Below are 14,072 nucleotides of genomic sequence, written 5' to 3'. Positions count from 1 at the left end.
TGAAACAACATTGCGAATGCAAATTAGCTACCGACACGGTTGTCTGTCGTAGAATCGCCCTGGAGATTTGAACATGCAGACATATGGGGTGTTCACCTAATGTAGGAATGTCAATTTTATAACAAAAATATTTGAAAATTTATAAAGAAATGGTAAAATTTAACATAACTAGTGGTGTATGGCATCGTGCCTTCAGGCAAATTGCTGGAACTTTTCGTACCGTCATGAAATATTCCAAGAATATCAAATGTTTTCAAATATATTATTATAAATACTGTAACTTTTATTATTCGTATTTTATTGACAAAGTATAAAAGCTTATAAATTGGATAAAGACGTTTATATAAGTTTTGAAAAGTAAATTAATAGAACTTAATAAATTAGAATAAAGGATCTTGTCTCATATTTGGAAGATTAAAATTATTTCTTTCTAGTATATAAGTAAGCTTTAAAATTATAGCTAGAATTAAAATTAAATAAAAGTGAAATAAAAATAAAATTTCTACTCCTAAAAACAATATTTCTGTCAATACAAGTAAAGGTTTCTCAAAAACTGCCTGCTTTTGCATACTTAGCTTCATTTCTTCAAAACGGATATACGTGTCTTTGCAAAAAAACTAATCACAATGTAACCCCATCATTATTAATAGAATGTTTTCTGAATCACACCAATCGGTTCTTTCTTGCTCTCAAAATCTCGATTTCTATTTTCTGCACTCTTTACTCCGTAGTCTTTGTCAAAAACTAATCAGCACGTCCCTCCATCAGTAGGAATTGAATGTCATTGGAATTATTCAAATCGGTTGATGTGTGCACCCGAAAAAATTAATAACAATATAGCTTTAAAATATGTTCAATAAATTTATCAATTTATTGATTTATAACCCAAGTTAATTCACCTATCTTTTTCTCTAAATTTGGTTTGAACTTTTATTTATGTAATTTTGTTATGAATAACAAAATAATATAATTTTTAATATAAATTTAGGCCACTAAGTTCTTGTGAAAATTGATTAGTTCATGATATGTTTGGGATTAAAATCAATGTCTTTACGTTTATATTTTATAAGTTAATATTAGTTACACATAATTTTGTTATGACGAGCAAACTAATTTCAACAGTTTTGGTGATTTTATAACACACAGATGCTTAAATTATATATGAATTATATCTTGCGAAAAACAATGCATAACATTTGCTATTTATTTTAATGTTAATTTTAATTTTAAATTTAAATTTGTATAGTCTAAAACCATTATCATTTCTTTTTCTATATTACTATTGTACTACTATATATTATATTACCAATTCTATATCGCTGATATTTTCAATACAAATTGTTGATATATCTTAAATATTGATTGCATATATAGTTTCTTATAAAAAATTATTAATTATTAAATTTTCCAAGTAAAACCGCTTTATTCATATTTTAATTAAATTCTACGTCAATCTGATTTTCAGATATGATCAAAGAATATGAAAAATGCATAGATCTATTCTATGAAAAATAATAAGTGATTTCGTACATGAATTTACGTTCTTACAATATGTCTAATATATTATATGTGCAACAAATGTACAATAATTTTACTGCAAGGAACATAATTTCTTATTTGCTCAACGAGCGAGAGGCACAATTCTGAACTTAGATGATTTTTCTAAAATATTTCATAAAAATCTTCAGAAGATTTTTTTTCCACAAATAATTACAAAGAAACGGCTTCAGTTCTTCATTAAAAACTAATCAGGGCGATTGCCAACCAATTTTAAATTCTTAAAATCTATTCATTTGCGGGCCCAAACGCAAAAACTAGTGGTGTATAGCATCGTACCTTAAGGCAAATTGCTGGAACTTCGCGTACCGTAATAAAGTATTCGAAGTTCGAATTCGAATAGATTATTATTAATACTGCAACTTATATATGTTTATAGAATAATAAATAAAACTCAATCGATCGAATTGATCATAAAGAACATTGTCTAATATTTTAAAAATTATATAAATTGAATTGCAAAATTAGATTATTTATTTGAAGTATGTAGGTGAGTTTTAGAACTTTAGCTAAAATTAAAATTAAAATTCGAACTATTTTCTATATGGTTGGACCTACCTTTGCCAAAAACTAATCAGCACATCTCCCTATCAATAGGAATCGATTGTTTTTTGAATTTTTCAAACCGATTCATCCATACGCCCAAAATCGTCGACGAAAAATTGTCTCCACACAAACACATACACACACCCATTTTTTCTGAGGTATGCCAAAATGTTCAGAAACCTCTGAAACGTAAAGATATGCAAAATTTCAATTTTCGTCCCATTGCTATAACTTACCCTACGGGAAGTGAAAAGTCACACTCTTCTGCTAATTACAAAGATACAGCTTGGCTGATTGTCGCACAAAACTGTTAAACGCGATTTTTTATTTCATTTAACACAATGACATGCATCCCCATCAGTCGCTTTCAGTTTTAAATTTTATTCAATAATTTCATATTCCACATAAGTTTCGTTTTTCCATTGAAACGTATCAGTTTCTCCGATTCTAAGTGGAACACCTTGTATTACATTACAAGGTAAGATGTGAGTACTCACCTGCAGGGCAAATGCGAGATTGTAAAATGGAGTTGTGATAAATTGGAATGGGTTGTCAGTAGAAACAAATTTATTTCAGGCGTTCATAAGACAATTCTCGAGAGAATCAAGAGTGTGTATACGAGATATTGGAAATAATATCAGTCTTAATAAAAATGACATATGTTATATGATCAAATGCCTTTGCGCAATCGAGTCTAAGAAATATATGTTTATATTTTTTTCAAATTATGTCCTGATTGTCAGAATGTCTACTGTGAATTGTTTAATATCAGCATTATTAATTTCTCAGTATCTAGTAATTTCTGAGCAATAGTTTGACCTTTTTCTTCATCATATTTTAAAGCAATCAGAACTTTACGTCCATTAAGCTGCAAATGTAAACTGAAATTAAAACTAAAAGTTGATACTGCTCGATATCGAATATGTTGTCCGTGATTGAGATTGCACCTCCGATTCGCTTGATTGCAAATCTGTGCGCTAACCACTCCTCCAGGAGACCTCCAAATTGACCTTTTGTGGTCGTTAATATCAAAAAACGGCCGATCACATTTCAAAAGTTTTCAAGCCATTTGATAAAACTCTAAAGGGACTCACTTTGGTTAATTTTAAGCAACAATAAGCCCAGATGCTTTTTTATTATTACCACACAAGTGCCAAATATTTCGTCTATTTTGAAAATATTATTGCCACTATTTTAAAAGTTGCTCAATTCCAATCATTTTCAATCAAGTCTATTATTTACACATATAAAGTTATGAAGAAGTAGTTTCAATATCCGTAATTTTTAATTTAGTTATATAAGAACAAAGATGTAGGATTTTTCGAGATTTATATTCAATTCAAGGATAAAATTTTAAAGCAGGATAGTGCTTAGTGATAGATACAAAGCAAATAACGCAGAAGTTTGAGTTTGAGAAAACGGAGTATCCGATTTGAATTATCGAAAAAACATTCAATTTGTAATAATTGGGTTTAATAATTAGTTGTTGAAAAAGGCAGGACCAACCATTTCGAAGATACTGAGCAAATCTGGCCAAACAAAAAATGACAGATTTGGAGAACTAAGCATCCGATTTGAATGATTTAAAAAACTTTATGATTGTGTTGACAAAACAATTGCTTTTGGAATTTTTTTTATTTTAAAAATGTTTTTCCAATTTTTTTTGTATATCAAAAATAATTCAGATTTTAATTTTAACTCTGAAATTAATTTAATACTTTAAATAAATAATTTTTACTTTGTAATTCAGTTTATATAATTCTTATAAATATTAGACAATGTTACAGTATTTTGAAAACATTTAATATTTCTCGAACATTTCGTTACGGTACGGGAAGTTCCAGCAATTTGCCTAAAGACACATTGCCATACACCACTAGTTTAATGTTGAAACATCAATAACCAGATTAATAAATCTAAAATATTTGTTTATTGTTTTTATCGTAGTATCGTTATTTTTAAATTATTACTTATAATTTTCCAGGCGTTCGCACAAAACTTGTACGCGATGAAAATGGCGGATGCAGAGAATGGATTAGATAAATTAAGGTAAAAAAAGCCCGATAATGCATTACGATAAAAAATTGTTTATTAATATAAATGTAAATATTCAGTATAAATATGGCTACATCTCGATCATTCATCAAAGCACACAGTAGTACTAATATGTTACGCCGTGGATCGGTTTTCACCAGGCCTCAAGAGCGGCCCAGTGCACCAGGCCTCATTCCTGGTATAGTGAGTGTAGATGTATTTGGTACTTTGAGTAATGTAAGGTGAGTTAACTATGAAAAATATACTGCCCATACTAAAATTAATAATTTTCATAGAAAAAAACTAAGTTTACCCGAACTCTTAGTAAAAGAGATTAAAAGATTTAAGGAGAACCACTAAAACTATTTTTAGTGGTTTTCGGAACTTTTCTTCAGGAGCAAATTACTGTCATTAAAACCTCGAGCTTGGTATTTAGATCGATGTTCGTTAATTTCTAGTCGGATATTTGAACAATTTAATTGGTGCTCGTTACAGATATACTCTTTGAAGTTTTGTGTTATTATATATACTTAAACTCTATATTTTCGAAAAAGTCTAAGAAAAAATTACTTTTTATACAATGTACATAAAAATGTTTCGCATATTATTTATTTATTTATTTATTTAATCATTTATTTATTTATTTATTTATTATACGCCAATTATGTAACAAGTAATAAAGTAATTGATAAAGTAATCAAGTTAATCTCATGTAATGCAGTATACAAATAAATATAATTACAATACATACCTACTATAAATATTAATATTAATAAAAATGTAAAATGAAACTAGTAGTACATGGCATGTTTGCCTTAAACCAAATTGCTGTACCTTACCATATCTTCATATGTAACTTTAATTTTTTAAAAACTTAAATTTTTTTTGAAATTTTTTAAAAAAATTGTTTTTTTTTTTGAGAATTTTGAATTTTTCAGAATACCTTAAAAGATAAAGATATGCAAAAATTTTCATTTTTGATTTTATTGCGTTTACTATAACTAACTCTACGGGAAATGAATAAAACATATCTTCGGGTAATTCAAATTAATAATTAATAATCCAGGAAATTAAATTTTAATTGTATAAAGTAAATGCTCCATGAAGTTGCGTGTTATGAAACAAATAACAACTATTCAGATTTGCCTCATATTTATAATGCTTCTTTTATATTACAATTTCTAAAAAAATATGATACATTTTATTTTAATTTGTAAGATGTATGTGTACATATATCTGTGCAAAAAATATAATAGATATATTATAAAAGATATTCAAATTCTATATATACATATAACTTTATTGTATAATTATTTTTTCGACGTTTATCCATTGTTTTGTAATTTTTTTAATAGAACTTTTTTTGGACATTAATTTTTCAACAATGTATCATATATATTTTGTTGATTGTTTTACATATATATTTTCAATATTTATTATTTATTCATTCATTCACATATTAAATTGTGTACTGTATATATATATTCCATTACATTTAAAATAAAATTTCATAGATTTGCAGTTTTTGCACTAGGATCGAGTGCTTACCCAAACTTTTGTGCATTTGGAGGATACGTTGATAAGCTTCTGGGCGAGCTTGGAGGTAGCTTAGATTATTTTGATTATTCACTTGCTAATTATTTTAAGTATTATATTATTTGCATTATGATAATTCAGGTGAAAGGTTACTGAGAATGGGTTGTGGCGATGAAATGTGTGGCCAAGAGCAAGCTTTTAAAAAATGGGCTTCAGAGGCATTTAAGGTAAAAAATTTATTAAGAACATTTTAACTTATGGTATATTAACAAAAAGTATTGAATATAATTAGTAGCTAACATAATTTAAATATTTAACTAGTTGTTACTAACATTTTTCCTTGTGGCATGTTCCATTAACTTTCTTATATGTGTAAATAATCGATGTAATCAATAATATTTTTTTAATTTACATTTGATCTACCTGTTTATCTTCCAAAATTTATTCTTGTCTAAATGTTTACTTGTCTACCTTTGTATCTGTTTACATCTTCAGCTGTACATCTGTTTGCCTCTATTTACTTGTCTACCAGTCTATTTGCTCACCAGATCACCTCGAATCGAATATATATCATTTGAATCTGCCTGCTCTAGCAAAAACTGAAATCCAGTTTTCTGCCCTTTTTGTCGTATCTGCGAAAAGATGGACCTGTCTTTGCCAAAAACTAATCAGGACGTCTCCCCATCAATAGGAATCGAATGTTTTTTGAATAATTCAAATCGGTTAATCGGTGCTCTTTACATTATTTTATTGAAAATAAAGTGTTTTAACCATATACATAACACTACATAGACTGCTAGTCCTCGTATGTTTTTCTTTGTATATAGTGCACAAACATAGAAGAGACTGCGACGTCTCTTGATGAGCGAACGTTGCCGACAATCGTGAAATCTCCCAATTGATTAAATGTCACATGTTATATGTTTTGTTTTAAAAATATAATGGCAATTGTGAATACTAATAATTTTGTAAGAAATGATATTACTCTGGGAGTAGTTATGGATATGAAAGTATAAACTCCACTTGTATAAACATATATAAAATTTATTGATTATAAAAATTAATGATATGAAAATATGACAAGTGATTTTGTTATTCTTAAATGTCTCGCCTGCTTGATCCCCACACACACCCTGCCCAGTGTTGACCTCACAGTTTTAAAAAATACAGGGAAACACGTTATAAGCATATGGTGGGGAAGCAGATTAGAGCAGTGTTGTGGTACTGATCAATTAATAATTCATCCAATGGAATAAATGACAGTTTCGTCGGCAGATCCACAGTATGGTAGGTAATTCGACCTTCCATCATCTTCATACTCTGCATATGGTTCTGTCTCGATGTCTTGGTGAACTTCTAAGATTCAGCCTCGATCTACTAATTTTAATTTCTATAATATTTTGGGTGAACAAATGACGCTCTGTGAGAATATGAATTTTAGCAATGATTAAAAACTAATCTTGACGACTTCTGTAGCCCTTTGGATCATACATCGGATTCTCGAATCGGATGCGATTCGAAGGAAACCGTATTAAAAAGTCATCAACTTGACAAGATGCAGTCTTAAGTCTTTCGCATCAAAAGACGATTTGGTGAGTTAACGGATAAGGAGAGGTTAAATTGCGATTCCAATGACTATTTGATAGTGCATTCAATTCATGACCGAAGGTCTGGGCTCAGAATTAACTTTTGTGTCAGGAATAAACACTGAGGTCTGAGTATACCAAATGGGTATACCAACGAAAGTCCAGTGTCAGGTAGTAAATGCGTTAACTACGATGAATCGAGGACTGGACGTACGTTATAAGTAGTCACTGAAGACCAGTGATTATGGTGCTGCATCAAAATCTATATTTTTTAAATCCTCAAGAAATACTCCTTCTTTGTCTTCATCTCAAACGTCGTGCGTCACCAATGTGGGAGTAGTTATGGATATGAAAGTATAAACTTCACTTGTATAAAAATATATAAAATTTATTGATTATAAAAATTAATGATATAAAAATATGACAAGTGATTTTGTTATTCCTAAATGTTTTGCCTGCTTGATCCCCCCATTACTAATATTTAATAATATTTATCATAATAGTTAATGTTATTCAAAAATTATCTGTGGTAGTTTTATTTCAATGGCTATTGTGATAACTGATAATTTTGTTACATTTAATCAAAGTCCGCGATTGTGGGCAACGTTCGATCAGCAAGTGACGTCAGAGTCTCTTCTATGTTTGAGCACTTATTTTGCGCTCGACTAGCAGTCCATGTAGTATAATATCTATGGCATGTCTATGGTTTTAACGCTTAAAATATTTTTACAGTTTCAGAACCATACACGTAGTTTTAACATGCTATGTTGGTCATACTGATTCGTCTTTGACATCTTGATTTAACGTCTTTTTTATTTTGTGGTTATGTGTAGTTCTGGCGCCGCTTTACTGTTAATTATTTATAATAAACATTGAAACATAGATGTTGAATAATTGCTGAATGTGATTTGTATCAAATAATTTATATACGTAAAAGAATGGCTTCTGTTCCGTGTAATGGAAAATATATTTCAAGAATCGCTAGCACAATCAGACAAATAGTGATTTTGCAAAGTTTACAAGTGATAATATTTATAAGTGTTATAAATTTTAGATTACTCTACCCTTTAGTTTGGCTGAAGACAATTGTTGATAAATGGACATCTGGTGTTTGTTGGTTATCTTTCTTATTAAATGCAGTTATTCTTTTTGGATTCACCGTAAGATATAGCAAGAATTATTCAACAAATTATTCACTAGTTTCTTCAAGATTTGAGAAAATCACTAAGTTATTTTCAACTAATAGTCAAATATTGATATTAACATCGATAATATTTGGTATTACGAATTCTTATTTGCATTTGAATCTGACTGGGTTGTCGGGCATAAGTGATGATGAATTTGTCAACTCGTTAGAATCAAGAAAATGCTTGGTTATATGCTCTGGGCCTTTTTTTGCACTTTTTTATTTTATCAGGCGCAACTTTAAAGATGAGATCATTGAATTGCCTATTATCCACCAGTCTGTTAGAATGCAATTATCTACGAAATTGAAATACCTCATCTATGATGCTGGTAAACTGTCTTTGCGTTCGCTACCATTATATTTGATCATTTATATCATATTTGGTTACAAGGCACTAGAGTTTTGGAGCATTCTGTTTGATGCCGAGAATAACTTTGACATCCTTTATTGTTTAGAAAAATACATCATTGTATATTTATTCACATTTGGTACATGCTTTTACTTTACATTGTTAATTATACATGAGCTGTTCATATTAAATCTAATGCAACCGATGGAATTTGCTATTGATCCAGAAAATAATGTGGATAATGATATGCTATTGAAAGATGCACTTAAGTCTAAGATTCCTTTAATCAGAATGTTGGCTTTCCAAGATTTATATATTTTAACAGAGAGAGTTCCTGAAAGAAGGAAAGAAATATTTGCTATAACTTTTCCTGGAGGCCAAGGCAAAAACTGGAATGAAATCTCAGGGGAATGTAAATCTGTACTCGAAAAATTCATTGATGGCTTAATGAAAACATATCCAAAAATGACATCATCAAAGTTATCAGTTGATTACAATTCTCCTAGAAATCGCAGAGTGAATTTAGAGCAATTACTAGAAACAGTTAACTATAGAGCTTATCCTAAGGAGGTCTTGAATGAAGAAGAAGTAAAAGAAACAGAACCAACTTTTAAGGAAATTATTGTAAAAAAGGTCACGAATAACCCATTCGTAGCTTATTTATTTGGAAATAGCAGTTTACTGGAACTCAGAAGAATTATTGCAGAATGCCAAGTGGTTATGTGGGTAAATCTCAGTTTAACAATGCTTCTCAAAATGTCTCTTGTTGAAGATCAATATGGAGTCACACAGAATGATGTACCAAAGATTTTGGAACTTATGCTGAAATTACAAGATTCTTTAACATTAATAAATAAAATACAACTTTATAAAATGCTGAAAGAAAAAGATGATTTGTTTGTAACATTGACAACTTCTCTAGAAGTAAACATTCGATCTTGCATTTATATTCTGAATCACATCTACAAACCGTACTTTCCTAAAATGCAATTAGAAAATGATATTAAAGAAAAATTGTCTTATTATAACATGTAATTAGATAAGTGTATAATAATTTAAATCAGTCATTAAGTTTAATATATCAGTTTATTTAAATGTAATGTAAAGCATTATGTAAGTATTTAATACTTTTTTTTAACATTGTTATGATTATTTTTAATAATAATACAAATATTCTTTTTAATATACTCTGTTTGGATTTAAAGTTATTTTTCTATATATTCCTATTTCAAGGTATATCACTTATAATCAATAAAAATTATAATTTTTTTAGCACATATAATATGATTCATCATTTCTACTATGTTATTATTACCAATTTATTCAGGAAAGCTTTTTTAGAAAAAAAAATGAAGTGTTATCATTTCATTTATATGCAGATTACTTCTATATGACATTGCAATTTTTTTTAGGTATATATGAAAACTTTTATAATTAATTAATATAAATTTATGTATATTTCCTGAAAAACAAGAAGGAATTTTTAGTCTTTGCATGTTTTTCATCCTGTGTATAGATCTTTTCTTTGTGTATATCTATTTCTGTGAAAATTAATGTTTGAAATTGTACTTATTAATATTAATAACCTCTCAACTATCCATTGTTAATAATTTCTAGGTTGCATGTGAAACATTTTGTTTGGAAGACACCGATACATATCTAGAAGCAACACAAGCTTTAAATACCGATGTGTTATCCCAGGATACTATTAGATTTGTGGAATCTGTCCCAGAAGGATTAATTCCGGCTTTGCGAAGATGCTATAATAAGAAAGTTGTGTCCTGCAAATTATTAAGGCAAACAAATCTTCACAAAAGTGCTGGAGAAGGTAGCACTTTGCTGCTAGAAATTGAAATACCTAAAAACTCTAAAGTAGGTGTTGAAATATTAATTGAATTATGAACTTGTTATTTATCTTGATTATTAAAGCAAGTTTTGCTTGAAACATACCAAATTTCATTAACTTAAGAAAAAAAACATTCAGAAAATTTACTAATAATAAGTGATTTTTTTATGCAAATAAAAATATTTCAGGACGAGTTAAAATATGAGCCTGGTGATCACATAGGTGTTTTTCCTGAAAATAGTTCAGAAATTGTTAATGGTTTATTAGAACGACTTGAAGGTGCTGAATCACCAGACTCACCAGTGGAACTACAGGTTATATCTATAGAAAATTTTTGTGCATGTTATTGTTTATATAATTTGAATCTAATGTTTTTATATTAATAGGTACTAAAAGAAACACAAACACATAATGGTGTTGTACGTTCTTGGTCTGGGCATGAACGACTTCCAAGATGCAGTTTACGAATGCTGCTAACTAGATTTTTAGATTTAACAACTCCTCCCTCACCTGCGATACTTCAGTATTTGTCAAGTTGTTGTACAGAAGAAATAGATAAAGATAAATTAGAATCACTGGCCTCAGTTAGTACAAGAATAACATTAATTTATTTATTTATGTTATATGCAAACAAAAGTGTAGTTTAATATTCTTCATAAAATTTCCATTTTAATTCGAGTCTTAATAGGATTCCGCGGCATATGAAGATTGGAGGCATTTGAAATACCCTCATCTATTAGAAGTGCTAGAACAATTTCCTTCTTGTAGACCTAGTGCTAAAATGCTTTGTGCCCAGCTGAGTCCTCTTCAAGCTCGTTTCTACAGTGTTTCATCAGCTCCTGAACCACATCCTGGCCAGATACATTTAACAGTAGCAGTAGTTCAATACAAGACTCAAAGTGAGCTATATACTTATCTTTTATTTTAGCCCAAGTAAAATATTTACTAGGGCTATATATATATACTCGTATAGCCCTAGTAATTACTAGACATATATATATATATATATATATATATATATATATCTTGAGGATTTTTTGTTCGATGTTGAAACATATTGAAATGTATAAAACAGCCAATGCGTCGAATGTAGAAAATTTATTTTAATTTTTTATACGTTTTGAGACTAGATGTGTCTCATCATAATTTTTCCAATGTATAAATTTAGTTTTTTAAACTTTTTCTTTATAATGTAAATTTTTTTGGCTGAATGATGAGACACAACTAGTCTCGAAACGTATAAAAAATTAAAATAAATTTTCTACATTCGACGCATTGACTGTTTTATTATTTCAATTGTTTCAACATCGAACAAAAAATCCTCAAGATATATATATATATATATATATATATATATATATCTATATGACTTAATTTTTTTTATATTGTTTTAGACGGAGAAGGACCACTACATTATGGAGTATGTTCTAATTATTTGAAAAGACTCACTTCAGGAAAAGAAATTGCTATATTTGTTAGAAGGTAGAATTTATTAGTTTTAAGTGGTTAACTAATATCAATGGTTAATAAAGCATAATATAAATCAAGTAAAATATTTTATCTAATTTGATTACTTTTAATTTCAAAATATTTTTTCTACAAATATTTTAGCGCGCCAAGTTTTCATTTGCCAATAGATTCAGGGCGACCCATCGTGTTAATCGGACCAGGAACTGGTGTTGCACCTTTTCGAGGCTTTTGGCATAGTTTACATCATAAATACAAAACTGAAGGCGTTGCAATCCCAAAACTTTGGTTATTTTTTGGATGTAGACAACGCGCCTTAGATTTATATCGAGAAGAAAAAAACTTAATGTTAGAAGAAAAAATAATTGACAGAGAATTCTTAGCACTTAGCCGACAACCTGGACTTAAAAAGGTGATTAAACATGTCTTGCGACTTACTAAATTTATATACATTTACACATGCTATCTGTCATTAGACTTACGTGCAAGACTTAGTATTATCAGTGGCAGATGATATGCGAAGAATTTTAGTACATGAACATGGACATTTATATGTGTGTGGAGATGTTACAATGGCTGAGTGTGTTCATCAAGCTGTTAGAACTGCTTTGACAAAACAGGACTCTATTCCAAAAGAAACCATTGATCGTTTCTTGCTGGATATGCGAGTTAGTATAAACTTAAATTTTTACAAACAAAAACTTTATCATATAATCTTTGTGTATCACAAAATTGATCTCAATGATTTGTGTCAATGCCATACATATATATATATATATATATATATATATATATATATATATATATATATATATATTAATTTGGAAATATGAACAAACAACATTTTTTTTTTGCACTAATTTATTAAATAATAATTTTCACAAACGTTTCGAGACTAGGTTTGTCTTATCATCAGTGTGTTATAATTTAAAATTTAAATGTTATCTATTACAAGTCGCTCGATACACTGTCGTCTGCGACTATATGTATATATATACATATAGTCGCAGACTATATATATACATATATATATATATATATATATATATGTGTGTATATATGTATATATATATATATATGTTTGTATGTATCTATACTATACTATATTTTCATCCTATCTATATATAGGATGAAAATCGATATCATGAAGACATATTTGGTATCACTCTGCGCACTGCTGAAGTTCATAATAGATCAAGGGCTACAGCAAGAATAAGACTTGAAAAACAAAATTGACTCACTCCATAAGCTGACATTAAATTATGGTGCCACTTGAATCGTTTTATTCTCAAACTAAAAATGAATAATAAATGCTGAATTATTTTAATTTATTCTCTTGATATTAAAAAGCTATTTATGAAATATCCAAAGTTTAAAAATATCTGCTAAATAAAATAATTTTAATAATATTTATCAAGTTCCAAGATTTCACTTTGTACATTTACATATGTGTACACACAATATATCTATATTTATGTATATATATATATATATATATATATATATATATATATATCTGTGTGTGTGTGCCCTTTTGATTAATTAATTCTTTATTATCATAATGCTTTTTCAAATAAATATTTTATAAAATATATCTCTAAATTTTTACCTAAATATACATTCTGAAAGATATATAAATTAAATTGTTAGTAAGTGATAATTGAAATTGTATTATTGCTATTATAATGTTAAAAATTATTAGTCTTAGGTCAATAAATAATGCTGAATTATAAGGTTTTTTTCATTAGATTGCATGTGACCTATCATGCCTATGTACAATACAAGATATATATTAAATTGCTCACATATATGTCTTGTTTTATGTTCTACATATATATATATATATATATATATATATATATATATATATATATATATGGCGTTAATGGGCCATTTATTATTAATTAATTATATTTAGAAATGAAACAGTAGCTCAATGTTGTAGACTCGATGATAATGTGAGTT

At 28.4% G+C, this 14,072-nt stretch overlaps 1 protein-coding gene across 1 annotated transcript in view; it reads left to right on the top strand.

Moving 5' to 3' along the window:
* LOC113366989 (nitric oxide synthase-like) overlaps positions 1-13,343 on the top strand; it is a 107,896-nt gene extending 94,553 nt beyond the window's left edge. The window contains exons 11-22 of the mRNA XM_026608628.1: positions 4,088-4,152; positions 4,218-4,379; positions 5,652-5,740; positions 5,815-5,900; positions 10,412-10,666; positions 10,829-10,954; positions 11,027-11,224; positions 11,329-11,539; positions 12,035-12,122; positions 12,252-12,519; positions 12,584-12,775; positions 13,236-13,343. Of these exons, the coding sequence (XP_026464413.1) occupies positions 4,088-4,152; positions 4,218-4,379; positions 5,652-5,740; positions 5,815-5,900; positions 10,412-10,666; positions 10,829-10,954; positions 11,027-11,224; positions 11,329-11,539; positions 12,035-12,122; positions 12,252-12,519; positions 12,584-12,775; positions 13,236-13,343 (1,848 nt within the window). The remainder of the gene's footprint in view (positions 1-4,087; positions 4,153-4,217; positions 4,380-5,651; positions 5,741-5,814; positions 5,901-10,411; positions 10,667-10,828; positions 10,955-11,026; positions 11,225-11,328; positions 11,540-12,034; positions 12,123-12,251; positions 12,520-12,583; positions 12,776-13,235) is intronic.
* The last annotated feature ends 729 nt before the right edge of the window (positions 13,344-14,072 follow it).

Source organism: Ctenocephalides felis, unplaced genomic scaffold, assembly GCF_003426905.1.
Source record: "Ctenocephalides felis isolate EL2017-DRISC unplaced genomic scaffold, ASM342690v1 CF-g0.4_SCAFFOLD_01170, whole genome shotgun sequence".
In the NCBI taxonomy this organism is placed as follows: Eukaryota; Metazoa; Arthropoda; class Insecta; order Siphonaptera; family Pulicidae; genus Ctenocephalides; species Ctenocephalides felis.
Note: the sequence above shows the minus strand (reverse complement) of the source record. Positions and strands in the feature narration are given on the sequence as shown.